The sequence below is a fragment of the Nicotiana tomentosiformis genome, chromosome 6 (assembly GCF_000390325.3).
Source record: "Nicotiana tomentosiformis chromosome 6, ASM39032v3, whole genome shotgun sequence".
In the NCBI taxonomy this organism is placed as follows: domain Eukaryota; kingdom Viridiplantae; phylum Streptophyta; class Magnoliopsida; order Solanales; family Solanaceae; genus Nicotiana; species Nicotiana tomentosiformis.
Window position 1 is genome coordinate 10,193,320 of NC_090817.1, and position 18,557 is coordinate 10,211,876.

Sequence of the window (18,557 nt, forward strand, 5' to 3'; positions counted from 1 at the left end):
TTTTTGATTCCTGTAGTAAAAATGCTTGCTCCGTCACTTTATTTGTATCCAAAGTAAATACCGAAGATCGAATTAAAATAAAAGTGGGTGCAATATACTGTACCAGATATTTTTTTCTTCATACATACAGATTCAGAATAATAATAATAATACATATTTGGTTTTTATTTAAGTATTACTACTATATTATACTTCCCTTTTCGTGGGGAACAGACATACCAATATGCCAAATACTACTGTACACTGTATAACATTATTTTATATTATTTTAAAGCAGCGGAATCGAAGCTAATTCCCTCAACTCCATTTCATAAATAATTCTTGAATCCGCTGACACAACACACACACACATTCACAAAAATACACAGTCCTCTATTTCTCTGTCTTTCTCTGCAATTTTTGCAGTGTTACACTCCTCTCGAGCTCAGTGAATATTAGTACTACACTTTACAAAGAGCCGTTGTAAAAAAGAGTACTTGCAAAATAAAGGAGTGCACATTTTTATTTTTATAGACTGAGCTTAATAAGAACTCTGAGCTGAGCAGTAAAGAAAGAGCAAGATTTTATATAGAGGCAAAATAGTTGTAAGCAGTAGAAGAAGTAAAATGATAAGAGGATTTAGAATCATAATTTTTGCAACTTCTCTGCTCTTAATGATTCTTGGTAAGTTTACCCTTTTCATTTCCTTAATTAAAAGTTTAGTTTTTTTTTGATTATTTAGTTTCTTGATGCTACATTTCACTCATATTAACTTCTTCTTCAGCTTCCATATCAAATATGTTGTTGATTGTTCCATTGTTGCTTTAGTCATAAGTGTTACTCCATTTGTCTCAATTTATGCGATACATTACAGAATAATATTTTTATATATTTAAAAATAATTTAAATTTAATTTTTTTATTTTACTGTAGTTAGACAAATGAAAGTGAGCCTTCTCTTCTTTGTGAACCTGTTTGAGCACATAGTTTAAGAAACCTACTTTTGTGATTTGTGGTACTAAACAAATAAAAAAGTGCCACCGTATTTCTGTGGTTATAAAAACTTATCATTAAGGATAGAATTGTAAATTTAAGCTAAATTATTTTCAAATTTAGAAAGTGTTAATTTTTTTTTTGGAACGAACCAAAAAGAAAATAGTTTCACGTAAACTGGAACGGATTTAGTATCATATAACCACGAGGTTCGAGCCGTGAGACCAGCATAAAGGCGGGGCAAGACTGCATTGCACTAGGCTACCTTTTCCTATAGTTAGACAAATATTTATGACTTATTTTACCCGCTCCGTGCCCGGTCAAATAAGTGGTAAGGAGGGAGTAATAATTTTTCTAGAACCCCCCCTCCCCACTCCTCCCTCCTCTTTGGTAACTTCATTTTGTGTGTATATATCTATTCTCTGGTATAAAGATAAATTTTTGCAGTAAACTTTGACCAGGTTATACCTTGCTTCATTTGGGGTTTTTCATTTATAAAATGTAATATTTAACTTTGCAAATCCCTGTTTAGGTGTATTGAAATGTTAATACCATGTTTTTGCTCCTGCTTATGTTAGTACCATGTATAAATGTGTTAAAGGAACTATATTGTTCTGGTGTTATGTTTTTTTTTATTCTCCTATTTTTAACTCTCTTCGCCACGACTTGTTAAAAAAATGTGAAAAACGACAGAACCTGTTAGCTGAACCATTATTGATCCATTATTTATGCATTAATAATGTGTTGCAACTGTTTTGTCTACTTTGAATAATGCTGGCTTTAATAAGTAGTGGTGGTTGTATTTCTAATGCTGTTCCTTTAGCTTTACTACAAGAGTTTAAGTTGTATGCACGGATGGTGTAAAGAATTTGTTGATAATTATATAACGTGCGATGATGGAAAGTGACAATATGGACCAGTTTATATACTAATGAGCGTTGATTAGTAATATAATTTAAATGGTAAGTATCCTGCTATAATACGTCAAATCACACAAATGGCATGAAGATTTTTTTCACATTGTTAGTGTATTAATAGTGTTAATTGAGTTTGTACGATAACAAGATCTTGAATTTGTTGTTAAATAATGTGTCGTGATGGAAAGTGACAGTGTGGAACAGTTAATCAAATGTCGTGTGATTAATTTACTTTTTTCTGGAGGTTACGGTTCCTGCTAGTATTTGGTACTTTTCACTTGGGTTTGTTTTACCAACGAAGTTAGCAAAAGGATGAACTTTGAGACTAACTGAAATCTTTGAGTCAGAATATGAGATCTGTTCATCTTTGCTTAAATATTCCTTTGCTGTCTACTGATCATTCTTCACTAAATGGCAGGCATTTGCAGAGCAAGCAAAGTTGGAGTTTGCTACGGACGAAATGCGGATGATCTTCCTACGCCTGATAAAGTTGTGCAGCTCATTCAACTGCACAACATTAAATATGTAAGGATGTACGACTCTAATATCCAGGTCCTCAAGGCCTTTGCGAACACCGGAATTGAGCTTATGATTGGAATTCCAAACTCAGACTTGTTGGCGTTCGCTCAGTTCCAGTCCAATGCTAATACATGGTTAAGAAACAGCATACTTCCTTACTATCCAGCCACAAAAATCACTTACATAACTGTTGGTGCTGAACTCACGGAAGCCCCAAATAGTACATCTGCGCTGGTCGTACCTGCAATGCAAAATGTGTTGACGGCGTTGAGAAAAGCTCGTCTTCATAAGAGGATTAAAGTCTCTAGTACACATTCATTGGGCGTATTATCCCGGTCATTCCCACCTTCCGCAGGTGCATTTAACAGTAGTCATGCCTTTTTTCTCAAACCCATGTTGGAATTCCTTGCAGAGAATCAATCACCTTTTATGATCGACTTATATCCATATTACGCATATAGAGATTCTTCGACTAATGTGTCCTTAGACTATGCTTTATTCGAGGCATCTTCCGAAGTGATTGATTCCAACACTGGTCTACTCTACACGAACATGTTCGATGCCCAGCTTGATGCTATTAACTATGCTTTAATGGGTCTAAATTTCAAAACAGTTAATATCATGGTCACTGAGACAGGCTGGCCATCTAAAGGATCTCCAAAAGAGACGGCCGCAACTCCAGATAATGCACAGACTTACAACACAAATTTGATTCGACATGTTATCAACAATACTGGAACTCCCGCTAAGCCAGGAGTGGCAATTGATACTTACGTTTTCTCGTTATTCAATGAGAACAGGAAGCCTGGTTTAGCATCTGAGAGGAACTGGGGTTTATTTTTCCCGGACCAGACAAGTGTATATAACCTTGATTTTACTGGAAAGGGTGCTATAGACGTGACTACAGATGGAAACGCTACCAGTTCAAATGGAACCTGGTGCATCGCTTCATCTTCTGCGTCTGAAGCTGACCTTCAGAATGCCTTGAGTTGGGCTTGCGGTTCTGGAAATGTCGACTGCTCCGCTATACAACCTAGCCAACCTTGTTTTGAGCCTGATAACACTGCATCTCATGCATCTTATGCATTCAATAGTTACTACCAGCAAAATGGAGCTACTGACATTGCTTGCAGTTTTGGAGGAGTTGGCGTCAGAACGAATAAGAACCCAAGTACGTAAACAAAGATCCATCTCATTTATCTTCCTTTAATGCATAGAACATGGTCAACTCTTCACCCAAGTCTATTTTCACATATATAGACTGCAGGTAGTAAATCTTATGAATCTAGGATTATATCTCTTTGCCTTAAATGTGGTCTTGTCTTTAATCTTCCTAGTCAAAGACAGTAAAAAATTCGGATTTATTTAACTATCTCAGAAGTTGCTGCTTATATCCATCTATATTTTCGCCGGCAAATTTTAAAATGGCTCATATTACTTCGGTGTCAATCGTTAATGTAGCCGGTATGGTGGATGTACAGAAGCAATAAGTATGTTTTCTGCAGAACGGCTCATATTACTTCAGTGTCAATTGTTAATGTAGTCCACATACTGTGGAAACAGCTACCTGGATGTTGTCATGTATGTGGATTGATGAAGAACGGCATATTTTTGTAGTTGAGACATTAATAACTTTAGGTTGATGTTCGAAGTTTGTTAATGAATTTTTGTCTTCAGACCTTTGGTCTAGTGGTAAATGCACCGTGTGATGTGTGGGTTAGGTGCATGTCACAGGTTTGAATCTTGCCACAGATATAGTATTTAAGTGGAGAAGGGTAAAGTGGCGGGCCATTATCCACCGAGTTTTGAACTGTATGCCACTGGCCCTTGGGGAACACTCGGTTATCTGAAAAAAAGTTTGTTGATGAATTTGCTGATGGACAAACACAAATTCAGTTGCCTCTGCTGAGTAAACAAAATGACATTTGAAATGTCACTTTTGTTGGTCATGTGCTGTATTCTTGAGTAAAGGATGCAAGATATCTTCCTTGTGTTAAGAGTTTTTCAGAGAAATCCTCAATATGTTCCCATCTGACTGTGCTGCCCTTTGCAATGCAGGTTATGACAACTGTCTCTACGCGACCATGGGGTATGTACACATCGAACTAAATCATTTTTCAACTACACAATACTAGTGTATTCTTGCCCTTTGATTGTAATGTTCGTTTTTGATTCTAATTCACAGGGGTAAAAAGGCTATCGCTAGTAATGCAACGGCTAGTCCTACCAAGTCTTCATCATCCCCTCAAAGGAGTTCGGGGTGGACTCAACATCTACTTATAGCTTTTCCTTTGTTCCTCCTGGTACCCTTTTGATATAACTTGGTTGGAGAAGTCTCGAGTAAATGGACCGAAGATTGATCCGAAGCAAGGATAGTGCAAGGAATCATAAGTTTTCTTGAGAAGGCTACAAATATTGCTTCTCAAATGTATTGCAGATTCCCTCCCACAGATGCACAAATTTTGTTTGATAGCCAAGGTGTTGAAACTTGAGAGATGTAAAATAGAAGAAACCCGAATTATTCGAACTGGAAACATTAGTAAACTATTTTGTTGATTCGTTGGCTAGCAAACTTGGTACTAATTCATTTTAGTGAATCATGAATCCTGTTAAGCTAGTATTACACTGTTTTACTTTGGTCATGTCGCATTCATTAGTATTTCAAAAAGCAGGTTACATAGTATCACTTTTAGAACAAATGCAATCTTGAAAATTCAAGATCAGAAACGTTGGCATGTTGTCAGCTCCACGATTTTATTAGTTCATTTAAGAGGAAGCATACCATACAAGTTTTCAATATTAATACAACAAACTCATTGTTCATAATACCATTCAAGTTTTCGACCGAAATTATGGAGATTGAGCAATTGGAAATCATCTTGAATTTCTGTTTTATGGCCCTAAATGCTAAAAAATGAGGAGTTTCATGGCCCTAAATGCTAAACAATGAGGAACAGCCGTGGCGAAGCGATAACTATTATTCATTAGGTCGTCCGAATTCATGAAGATGTCCTGAATTCCTGTTTTATGACCCTAAAACGCAAAAAACGAGCAATGGTTGCAGTGAAGACATGACTATTGTTCAGTAGGTCGTTTCTGACGGGCGCACAATTTTAGGCGATTCGGAGCCCGTCACCTGAATTTTTGAAGATGAAAATCATTTTGAATTCTTGTTTTATGGCATAAAACACCAAAACAAGGAACAAACATGATAAAGCAATGACTATTGTTCATTAGGCCGTTTCTGATGTGCCCATAAAATTTTAGGTGACTCAGAACCCGTCGCCTGAATTCATGAAGATAGACGTGGACATTATCACACGCAAAATTGGAATTCATCATGAATTCATGTTTTATGGTCTTAAAATGCCAAAAAATGAAGATTGATCATGGCAAAACAATGATTATTGTTCATTAGGTTATTTTTAATGTTCCCATAAAATTTTCGGCGAGTCAGAACCCGTCGCCCGAATTCATGAATATAGCATGGACACTAGCACATGAAAATTTGAAAATCGTTCTGAATTTCAGTTTTATAGCCCTAAAATACCTAAAAACGAGGAACATTCACGGCGAAAACCGTTGTTCATTAGATTATTTCTGACGGACCCACAGAACTTTAGGTGATTCAGAGCCCAAAGATGGAGTGGACTAATACGAAATGCTATGCTGAGCAGCTGAGGAAAGCAAGACGATCTGGCCCTTTGAATAAGATGTGCAGCATATTTCTAAACTAAAGTTTTACAAAGAAAGATTGCAACTAAAGGTGTGACTAATTTGGTCAAAGTGGATAAAATCATGGAAGAACGTAATTCAGTATCAGCAGAAGCCCTTAAGTGAGCAAAACTATCATATATATATATATATATATATATATATATATATATATATATATATAATGGTGAGATAGTAAGCACCCAATGACATACATAGAAACATTTTGTATGAAACAGAAGCTAAACATGTATGAGGAAGTGAAATCCAGGAGCTGTATATTACACAAACCAAAAAGTGAAATCCATTTTTAAGTACCAATAACATTCAACTCAAAAATAATCGAGTGTCTCACTTGAAAATAATTTAAATCAATTCTTGCAAAACCAAAATACAAAGAGAACTGTTTGAATCCAGAAAGTAATCATATCTACCACTTCCCAATTCTTGAGTATCCATTATCAGCAAACACCACAAACTTCAATACAAACATATTGAAAGAAAATTCTGCAACCATTTCAAATAAATGGCAGTTCATTAGAAATTCAATCTTGCAGAAAATATCAAAGGAAACCAAAGGTGAATAACACTTACCGGTAAATTAAAAACCTTGTTCAAGGAGATAATCGCCGAGCCTCTCGACAACCAGGTTACACTGTCCAGGAGTCATTGGCTCATCATAAATGCCAATAAGTATAGCCATATTAGTCTTTTTGATAGTAATACCACCCGGTCCCTGAATAAAAAAGAATGAAATATCACAATCAGCCTTTTGAAGTAAGGCATTCCCAATAAACACTTGATTCAGTTGTACATATTACAACAACAAAAACAAGTACGCCTCACTCCTAAACAGGTTGGGTCGGCTATATGAATCATCACTATCCATATAGCTCCATTTACGCTCATCTCGGATCAATATAATACAACAACAAACCCAGTGAATTCCTATAAGTGGGATTTGGGGAGGGTAAGATATACGCAACCTTACACCTACCCTGGAAGGGCAAAGAGTTTGTTTTCGATAGACCCTCGACTAAAGAAAGGATGGAAAGAAGTAAAGGCAACAAGTAATAACAACAACAAGATAAAAAGAGAAGACCGAAGCCAAGATAACAATTATACTCGAGGTAGTAACTTAGATCAATCTTATCCAAAATAAAAATAAAAAGTACTAGAAATTCTCCATTCAGTTCTACATAATAATCTCGAATTAAGTATCATCCTCAATTTTCTGAAACGGGGTACGACAGGCTCTGGTTGTTCAACAAATAAGAAAAGATCTTGCATTTTAGAAACATTCTTTAAATTGCATAGAAAGAAAATCAGACAACTGCATTCTACTAGCTCAAACAGTATGCAAAACCTATTTTTTTGCAGTTTCATTTCAACAACATTCCGAATGTACATAAAAGATATACCTTCTTTCCTCGAATGACAACACCTGCTTCACCTTGAAGGACCATGTATTTTGTGCCACCAAGATGTAGGCCAGTAGGAGCAAGTGTACCGGGTTCCTCAAAATCATTCATAATGGCCTTAATCTCCTCGGGTTTGAACTACAACAGCATGAATATCAATAAGTTACACAAAGTCATCGACAAAGAGGTAAGATGCAGAATTAGAAGGAAAACACATTCATAAACAATTGTTCTTGTCTATTCACACATTGATATGTCAAAATCAAGTCTATATCAATAGGCGGATCTAGTACGACTTATGTTAGTTCATTTGAATCCATTACTTTTTGGCTCGAACTATCTAAACATATGCCAAAATAATAAATAATGTATACATATAATAAAATAGCATTCATTCTGAACGCAACGACTCTAGATCCTAAATTTCAACAAATATTAGATCTGAACTTTTATCTAAAATAATAAATATTAGATCTGAACCCATAATTTTAAAAGCAAAATGAGTCCTATGTTAACAACCAGAAGCGGATGTAGCCTTTCGGCTACGGGTTCATCAAAATATTAGATTTGAACCCATAATTTTAACAGTATAATTAATTCAATGCGAAATTGAAATGATTAAATTTCAATACTGGATCCACCTCCGTTAACAACCTTAAAGATCGAACTCCTCTAAGATTAAATTTCTGGATCCGCTTCTACTCACCATCGACTAAGAAAGCGACTATAAAATCAATAACAATAAGATCTCTTCAATATTAACTAAGCATCTCAATGGTCAACTAAATTCTCCTCAAGTCAACGGCTTCACCAAAAACGACTTTGGATCGGATTTGAATAAACCAATCTAGATTTATCATCAAAAGCAAATTGAACTTTAAAAAAAAAATCTTTACTAATAATTCGCTAAATCACAAAAATGGGAAAATAGATGAAAGACCTGAGGGAAATTGGAGCTTTGAGCCCAAACGGCGCCGTCGTGGCCGACGATAGCGGCGGCGGTCAGGTGGTTGCCCTCGATGTCACACAAAAGGTGCTCATCGACGTAAGTTTGCCACGACATGTTGATTTTCCGATGATGTTTTTTTTTGACAAAATGTGTGTGTGAGGGATATGTCTGAAATCATCATCGGAATTTATTTAAGATGTAAGGTGTATTTCCTATGTGGTTGAAATGTCGTTAATATCCCTAGTGATATTATTTCATTTATTCAATAACTGTGAGTTCGAGTCACCCCAACAGCAAGACGGAGAGTTCTTGGATGGAGGGAGTCGAGGGTCTATCGGAAACAGCCTCTCTACCCCAGGTAGGGGTAAGGTCTGCGTACACACTAGCCTCCCCAGACCCCACTAGTGAGATTATACTGGATTGTTGTTGTTGTTTTTAAATAACTGTATATTGTATAGATTTAATTTACGGAAAAGGTCCTTAAATACCCCTATATTATTATAAACTAATTTTAGGGTACGCACTTTGCGCGTGCATTCATTTTAATGAGTACATAGCTTTACAGAATAGATAAATATTATCAATCTGTTTTAATTTATATTGCGTAGTTTGACTGGATATGATATTTATTTAAGAAAGTAGGAAATGGAGACTTTTGAATCTTGTGATCGTATACAAATCATAACATTTGAGTGACTATAAAAGTTTATCACTAGATATAAAATAAAATGCTCTGAATTATTTCTAAATTTTAAAAACATTATTAGTTTTTAATCACAGTAAAACAAAATAGCATTATCATTTTTGGAACCAATGAAATATTAAATATTGTATTTAAGCTCAACAATCAAAGAAATCATGCACTACAAAAGTTCTCAGATGCCTAGTTGTGATTACTGAGAACTTTTGTGGGAACAACCAGGCAAAATTGTTGCTATTTTTGTAATTTAATACGAAATAAATAAGTAACACAAAAATATATTTATTACGACTCTTTAAAAAGTAGTTAAATAACACAAATAGAGAAATTAATACTTTAGGCCTTTAGAAATCTGGAAATGAAGATATTGCCCTTTGGCTAATAAAATATTGATAAGTGATAATGTAAAATGACCAAAATTGAGTTACTAATATTTTGCAACAAATAACTTAATATATAAAACAAAATATAGGGATTTTTCATTTGTTGAAAAAATTTAAAAGTATAAAAATAAATAAAAATTAATAGCAACCCATTTGTAATATACTTTGTCTTCTTCTATTTCAGAAATATTGCTTAAAATAGTAACCGACCGGCGACCACTAATCTCCATAATTGAGTCTCCAGCTATGAGATCTTCTTTCATTCTCACAGGGTCCCCAACTATTATCATATTACTATCAGACCCTCAAAAATTTCTATAATTATAGTACTAGTGATTTATATTTGAAACTTTTCTCATTCGAAGTTTGTAATTTGACAATGAGGAATACAAATTCATATACATGAATATTACGTGGAACAATGATTTTGAATAATGTTTTCTTACGATTAACACAAGATGGATTAGTTATAATTTTTCTTTACGTACTCCAAAATAGTATTATCGAATTTATTAATAGGTCAGAATTATTTGATTTATTTATTATATAATATTGGCTAGAAATGAAATAATAAATTTAAATGGAGAAGCATAATCATTTTTTTCAATAAGAAACATGATTATTGATGATTCATATAACCAATTCAACTTATTTGGGATTGAAATATTAATTATTACTGTTGTGTGTTGCTAATTCGTGATGAAGCACTATATTGGTGCATTTTTTTTTTGTATTATATCTTTAATTTCTTATCAAAAAAGTGTTCAAAATTCAACTAACACACTACGTTTAAATGTATTTTTCTGGACTTATTTAATTTTCAGAAACTTAAGTAATATTTGAAAAAGTTCATTTTTTTTCTTCATGTTATTAGTTAGGAAAATAAAACTAATTAGATAAGAATGATAATTGCAAAAAGTTGTTAAAATTTCATTTTCTAACTTTTGAGAAAGCTAAAGTCGAAAATGACTTTTGAAAAAAAGAGTCGATAGTGACCATTACAATGCCATTTTCTTCTCATTTGCTGGCAATTAGAGGTGCCAACTCAAGATTCCATTATTGATATTTCAATTTTGCTGCCTTTGTCAAAATTATGTACTGGCAGCCCTCCTTTAATGTATAGCAATTACATACCACTTTTCCTGTGTATTCCATTTTACAAAGATCCTATAATCTAGCATTTGCTAAGATATTCAGGAGAGGTGATAAGGCCGGATATGACATATTTGTAGTTTATCGGTGATATGTGGCCAAATCACGCCCAACTCTAGTCCTAAAGAGGATAAGCAGTCGCTGCAAATATAATCCGGTCTAAGAGCCCGGAGTCAAATCCCACAGAGAACTAAGGTTTAGCTACAACTGTTCACTATCACCAAGAAGACAAGCTTGAACAATTCCTAAGTTATAAATATTAAGATTCTTATGTCTAACTAATTAACTAATAAATTAAAATAGTAAATTAACAACTAAAGATACTAAGGTCCGGAGACAAGATGAAGGAGGTCTAAAGTTATGATTTTCTCAATTATCTGAATCCTTCCCGCTATGTCTCCTATAATTTCGCCTAATTATTCTCTATTAATCGTGAGTATTTCAGTTATCGTAATTCTCTCCCGAGCAACTACAACAATTTACTATGTATATTCTCCCGAACTACACTAGCTGGCACAATCTTACCGCTCACTGTAACCACGTCAAGGCTTTGTTATTCCTAAATCCACCTTTAAACCTGCCGCATTGATTCCTCATATATATTAGGAGTGGCGTTGTTCAACAACTACCTAAACATGTATCCTTCCCAAGCAATACATAATAAATAGGCATAGTCAATTGATGACCATTCAATCAACAGAAATAAGCACGTAGTTGAACAAGTAAAGAAATTCAAAGGCTAAATTATATTTAAACTTAACAAGAATTCATCCTCCAAAAGGTTCCATCAAAACCCTAAGCAATAAATTAGCTACTCATGGGTTGCTCTGATGGTAAGCACCCTCCATTTCCAACCAAGAGGTTGTGAGTTCGAGTCACCCCAAGAGCAAGGTGGGGAGTTCTTGGAGGGAGGGAGCCGAGGGTCTATCGGAAACAGCCTCTCTACCCCAGGGTAGGGGTAAGGTATGCGTACACACTACCCTCCCCAGACCCCACTAGTGGGATTATACTGGATTGTTATTGTTGTTGTTGTTGTTATAGTAGTATGTAAAAATACAATACTAAAATTCATAACCAACAATAGAAAACAGGAAGAAGAAAGGAAAAACTCATGGTTGAATCATCCTCCTTGTTCCTAGTGTATTCTTGCCTCCAAAGGTATTGTGTAACCCTAAAGTAGTGTCTCCTCCTCCAAAGTTATGTAAAAATCATGTTTAGTGTGTATTTATATGACCTAGGTAGGGTGGATGGCCATCCAATACAATCCAATCTCGGATAAGAGAGTTGGAATCCGCGTCTGCCTTTGCATGTCGCGTGCCCATGGACGCGGACTCAGCTTTTGCAATTTTTCAGTTCGCGAAGCGATCCGTGCCTTCGCTTCACTTCGCTGTTTTGTGCTTGCAATTGTCTTCTTTGGTGCGTTTGCCCTCGCGCGATGCATGGGCATAGACGAGCTCCCAATTTTTGCTACCTCACTTATGTTTTGTGATATTTTATTTTATTTGATCCTACTTTCATCCTAACTCATTCCTATATATAAAACATGCAATGAGCATATTTTACTTTAAAAATCATTTAACTTCCGCGACTCACACAAGAATTAATATGAAAATATACATAAAATATGCACTTTTCATCATTTATTATGGCCCTTGATAGCAGTGGCATAGCCACATACATTGAAGGGTGGTCAACTGAACACCCTTAATTGAAAAAATATACTGTGAATATAGAAACTTATATCACATACATAGATCAAAAAATATTTTTTATATGTGTGAATTAAAACTTGAACACCCTTTGCAAAATTACTGGCTTCGCCACTGCTTGATAGGAAGATATGAAGATCGAGAATTAGAATAGAAGACTAGTAGGTAATGGCGAGTGTATCCTTTTCTTACATGTAGGATCAATAGTATTCTCATATTAGACTTGTATTATATTATTACCATTTGTTTCTTTTGCTTTATTTTCTTGTTATCATGTTGTTGTTATTATTTCGTGTTACTTTTTCCTTTTCATGATTTATGCACTATTGTTTTCTTCTAAACTAATGTTGTGAGTATGTTTCTCCTAAACCGAGGGTCTATCGTAAACAACTTCTCTACCTTCACAAGGTACTGCGTATATACTATCCTCCCCACATTCCATTTGTGGGATTATATCGGGTTTGTTATTATTATTGTTATTGTAAAGATCTCATAATCCAGCATTTAATTAGATAATGATGTCGTGGGGTAAGAAACGGGGATGATAATATATGAAATTCTTAAATGTAATTAATACTAGTTCAAGTTGCTGACCAGTAATTATTTCCATTTCATCAAAGTTTCTTCAATCTTCACTTTAAAATTTTTCTTTCCATGTAATTTATATATTAGCTCAAAAAACCTGCTAATGGAGGTAATTAGATGTTAGTAACACAGAAACAATTTATTAGGATGTAAGCCTTAAATATTTTCTCAATAAAAATTCTCCTATTTAGGAATTTTATCTGTCTATTGGCTTATGGACCTGAAGCGAAAAAATATACTCCATATGAAATTGATACAATCTTTCACCAAATTGCTTGAATTAGGGAAAATACTTAAGTAATTTATAAGGGGTATGTGTGTTGATGAATCACACCTGAACAGATTAACATGTTTAATTTAGTCTAACAATCAATTAAATTTTCCGTCTAATTAACGTATTATTAATTGTTGCTATTACTATTGAGAAGAATTAACTTAAATAACCTTTCACTCTGCCGTATAAAATAAAAACAGTTGGCAAACGTATAATATATTAGAAAATTTGTTGATCCATTAAATATGTATAAATTTTTAATTGGGAATCCAATAACTAAAATGGATTATAGGTTTGAAATTAAAGACAAATTCAGGATTCATTGTATACCTTCAAGATCAAATGGGAAGGAAAGTGGGTTTCGAGTAAATTCATACAAGTAATTGGGATAATTCTTCTGTTTTGGGTAGATGGAAAATCTTTTTTTTAATTAAAAAATACACGTGTCATCAATTTATTTGGTCATTTGACACGTCAGCAACAAGTTACACTCACCCAAATGATGTCACGGACACTGGTGGGTCATAAGACACATATCTGCCAAGAAGATTATATATCCTTAAATTTGGATAACAATTAAACTTATAATGTAGATTTAAGGATATCTGATTTCACTTAATACCAATTGAAATACATAAAAAATAATGATAGAATTGTACAATAAAGTAAATCAAACCAATATTTGAGTAGAACTCAACCCTTGAGTTAGAGTATTCTCGAACTGGTTGATGCAAGGGCAATAAAAATACAATAAACTGAAGAACAAGAGTGTGAGCGAGAAAGAAAATTATATTGCTTTTGTCTCAGTTGTCCTCACATGGTTAGAACTCCCCTTTATATAGTAGAGAAATTTTATATATGGTACAATTCTAATTACAGAAGGAAATCACATGATTAGCTAAACAACCGTTCTTGATTCGATCCGTTCCGAGATTTTCGCCGTGACCTTCGACCAGTCGCGGATATCTCGCTTTTCCGTTATTACACTATCTTCGGTATTGCTCGATGTCTGTCTTGTTTGGTCTCGATTGCTATCGGCTTCGATCTTAGCAGGTGCCTCGAATCCCGAGCTCGATATCTTATCTTAGTGCTCTGACCCGATCCACTTCGGGGTCGACCTTCGATGCAACTTCTTGGTCTCGGTCAGCATAGAAAAATCGGGTGGGCCCTATTTTAACCGTATACAGATAGTCCCCTCGTTGTTTGGAGTATAATGACAAGGAACGAACTGAGTCTTCGATTCTCTAGTTTGACTTATTACGACGTCATCATTGTCATGACGTCATCCTAGCAAATGACCGAAAACGTCCCGTCAGTACGGTTCTCCAAATCATTAATGAGCGTCAGATGATGGTCGGCCACTAGTGCTTTTGAACCGTCGCTGTAAATCCCATAAATAGGCCCTCTCTTCATTGATTCAAATTTTACTTTCACTTTCTTCTCCAAAACCTTTACCTCTTTTAAGTTTTTCCATTTTGCGAAATACTCAGGTTTTGTTGTTAACCCCTTCTTAAAATACCAAATCCTACTACTTCCTTCTTTCTTCAAACCCATACAAAAAATGGCAAAAACATCAAAAACGATACCACAAAAAGAAACTGCTTCATCTTCTCAACCGGCCGACGGGAAAATGCCGACGGAACCCCGTATTGAGGAGTATATTCCCGGGGGGTACGTGTTAAACTCCGATTTCAAAATCGATAAGGCTTCGTCGGTTCCAGGTCGATGCGAGCCTGTGTCAAGATATTTATACTCGATAATAGAGAAGTACCTCGAGCAGGTAAAGAAAGACTGTAACTGGAGGGATATAGAGGTGGTGATCCTGACCACCAGAGGACATAACTACCCATGTGAAAGGGTTTCTAAGTGTTTACGCTTACCTTTTCACGCCGGGCCCCCTCGACCCCGTCGTCGTTAATTTTTGTCGTCAGTATCAAATAACCCTAGGCCAAATCTGTCCTTCTTTTTGGCGAATCGTTATTCTGCTCCGATTCTTCGTGAGCAAAGTCGAGGGGATATCTTTCACCCTCGACTACCTCATAAGGTTATACAGCCCCCGCCTCTATCGAAGCGGGTTAATAAAACTCCAATGTCGGGCCACCAAAGTGTTGTTCTCGAGCATAGACGAGGACAAGAAATGAGGCTGGATGGGTCGGTTTGTTCGAGTGAGGACTTCCGACCTAATCCCGGCTGAGAAGATGCCATTTCCTAAGAGATGGAATATGAAGCGTGAGTATAATCCCACTATTAGTTCTTATTTATTGTTTTGCCCCTTTACTTCCTCTTATCGATATCCCTTTCCATGATATAGCGGTTGCTTGGATGCCTCGTGCAATTGCTAATCTCGAGAGCTGGGTTCGGGATATGGTCTCGGCCTCTTCGTACGCCGAGCGCTCATGGCGCGATTTATCAAAGGGCTGACGGGAGGGCCAAAATCATGGTAAGCCTCCTTTTCATATATCTGACGATTTGATCAAAATGTCTTTCTTATACTTAACCCATTTTCTTGTGTGTAGTCCTAGGCAAAGATGCGGTCATGAGGCCCCCGTCTGGCACGAAAAAGACTTCGGCCCCAGTTCCGAAACTGATGAAGGACAACAAGAGAAAAAGGGCATCAACCTCCGATGATCCAAAACTTAAGAAAAGGACAGCTCGTAAGCTGAGGAAGAACATCATCCCTCTGACCGAAGAATCTGTTCGGCACCTAAGGGATGAAGACGACAAAGAAGAAAACGACGGCTCCGTTCTGGTGGCCCGAGTGAAGAAAACCATCGATGCCCTAAAGGCAGCTGGATCGATGGCGGTTGATGAGGCTCCGCCTCGAACCAAGGGGATATCGGAGAAAGACTCGGGCAAAGTCCCCGAGTCGTTAGAGATCGAAGATGCTTCCCACCAAAGTGAACAAACGGTGGGTATATCTGAAGGGACCGGCCCTGAAGCCCTTCGAACTGAGGAGAATGCCCCAAGTGACTCACTTGGGGCAATAGTAATTGGAGACTCCCCCACTCTCCCTACTTTTTCCGAGGGGGCGATTCGGGAAGCCCGGACTTTGGGAAACCTCGAGATAGATGGAGCTCATAAGGGAGAGGACCCCTTTCACGATTTGTTTACAAGTATCGAGGATGTTGCCGGCCCGAGTGACGCATCGGGTCTTTTCTTTGAGGCTCCACGTGCCCTGAATCGGGTAGGTCTCGACGCCCTTTGTTGATGTTCCGAGGCCTGAAGGAGAATAGTTCATCTCAGGCAAAAAAGATAGGGGAGCTCGAGGCTCAGTTGGCTTCCGAACTTGCGAGGGCCAAAACTGAAGCCGAAAAATCAAAGGCCGAGGCAGAGGCGATCGTGGCCGTCTACCGGGCTGATGCTAAAGCTGCTCAGGCCCAAGTAAGATAGGCTACCGATACCGCTCACACTCGAGCATATTGGATTGCCGAACTTGCCAAATGCCAATCTCGTAGGGAAACCCTCGAGGAGATCCACGCTTGAGGTTTCGATCTTACCAACGAGATAGTAAAGGCTAGAGAGTGTGAAGCCAAAGTTGGAGTGATGGACATTTCTGATGATGATGACGATGATGGAAGCAAGAGCGGGTCCGAGAATGGGGAGGACCTCGGTGAAGAAGAAGCTGCCCCTGGAAGAGATCATGAACCTTAAAATTTTTCACTTTTGGAACTTTTGTATAGGATCCTGATCGGACCTTGTAAATATATATATAAAGATCTCTTTCCTTTCCGACTTGTCTTTATTTCATTTATGCCTTGTGAAAGTCTTGTTCATAAGTTCGAGGCTTAGGCAATTTGATCGAAGCCGAACTAGTGTAGTTTTTATAATCGAGTGAGTACTTGCTCGAACTCGGAGTAGGGTGACCCTTAGGTTTTAATCGAGTGAGAATGATTTCTTCGAACTAAAAAATAAACTAGCCCTTTAGGCTCTTAAATTAGGCCGATACGACCATAGCAAAAAGAATGGCTTTCTTCCCTTTTTCGGCTTGAAAAGTTTATCGTTTAATCATATAAATTTTGTTGTGCCTTAACACAAAATAAAGGATTTGCTCGAGAGTTCGAATGGTTTCGTACCCATTAGGATCTTCAAGGGTTGATATTATCGAGACCCTTTATTTCGTAATGCCTTAGTATAAAATAAAGAATTTGTTCGAGAGTTCAAATGCCTTTGTATCCATTAGGGTTTTCGAGGGTTGATATTATCGAGACCCTTAGAAAAATTTTCGAGGGCGTCCTTTTTTAACCGGTTTGTGAAAATATTCGAAGGTCTGTTTAATAACGGAAATCGGACGTCTCTGAACCGTGTTGATTTGGCCGTAGCCTTTACCTTGGGATTTGCCTTTTGGGCTTGTTCCACTGCTATACTTTGAACTTGTTCGAAGTATCAGTCCCCGAGTGGGGTGGTCGTGGCCTGTAAAATTGAGGATTGCCTTTTAAGGTCTTACGATCTCGAGGTTTAGTAATTCGATCGTGTCGATTGTTTGGACGGCAGTCCCCGAGTATCGGGTAAATTGTTTGAACTTCAGTTGTGATCGGCCCTTAAGCCGCTTTCCACCATAGATCATAAGTATGAAATTGTAAAGTATAAATTTTTCTAAAACATGGAGCATCTGGTAAGGAAAAATACTTCTTCCAATAAATTATACATGCGTACATGTTTTGCCATTAGGGCTCGAGTAATCTACACGAACACGGTTTATTTGACCGTTTGGTCATCTACAAAATTTACCTATCGAGACCCTGTCGACACGAAGTATTTTTCTTGTAACTATCCGAGGATGATACCCCCCAGTATTCGAGGTTGATTGTAAATGAGCCTCGGATAGTGTTGAATTGCTCTAAGTTAGAACGAACAATGGTTTCCTCGTTAAAAACCTCGCCGGAAAAACCCATTTTGGGATAAAAACCGGTCTAAGGGAAAAAGAGTGCAACGCGTGCTTTCAGACCTAAGGACTGCATTTGAAGAATCCTTCGATGTCTTCGATTAAACACCTGCAAACAGTTAGTATAAAATATAACAAATGGAGAAGGTTGTACCTTAGCAGTAATATCGTTTGAGGAGTGATATATTCCAATTGTTTGGTAATTGTTCACCGTTTGCCATGCCAAGTTTGTAGGATCCTTTTCCGATGATATCGAGGACCTGGTATGGTCTATCCTAGTTTGGACCAAGTTTTCCTTCTTTTGGGTCTCGAGTATTGAGGGTGACCTTCCTCATAACCAAGTCTCCGATTTTGAAGTGTCGAAGATTGGCTCTTCGATTT

At 36.8% G+C, this 18,557-nt stretch overlaps 2 protein-coding genes across 2 annotated transcripts; one reads left to right on the forward strand and one right to left on the reverse strand.

Moving 5' to 3' along the window:
- The first annotated feature begins 338 nt into the window (after positions 1-338).
- On the forward strand, positions 339-4,773 carry LOC104118994 (glucan endo-1,3-beta-glucosidase 13). The gene is made up of 4 exons (XM_009630381.4): positions 339-663; positions 2,307-3,578; positions 4,466-4,496; positions 4,593-4,773. Exons 1-4 carry the CDS (start codon positions 606-608, stop codon positions 4,720-4,722), a joined length of 1,491 nt encoding a protein of 496 aa, XP_009628676.1. The 5' UTR covers positions 339-605; the 3' UTR covers positions 4,723-4,773.
- Positions 4,774-6,372: 1,599 nt separating this feature from the next.
- Positions 6,373-8,691, reverse strand: LOC104118995 (profilin-1). Its single transcript, XM_009630382.4, has 4 exons — positions 8,483-8,691; positions 7,543-7,680; positions 6,716-6,857; positions 6,373-6,628 (listed from the first exon to the last, which is right to left on the reverse strand). The coding sequence occupies exons 1-3, from the start codon at positions 8,603-8,605 to the stop codon at positions 6,723-6,725; spliced, it is 396 nt and encodes a 131-aa protein (XP_009628677.1). The 5' UTR covers positions 8,606-8,691; the 3' UTR covers positions 6,373-6,628; positions 6,716-6,722.
- Between the last annotated feature and the right edge of the window lie 9,866 nt (positions 8,692-18,557).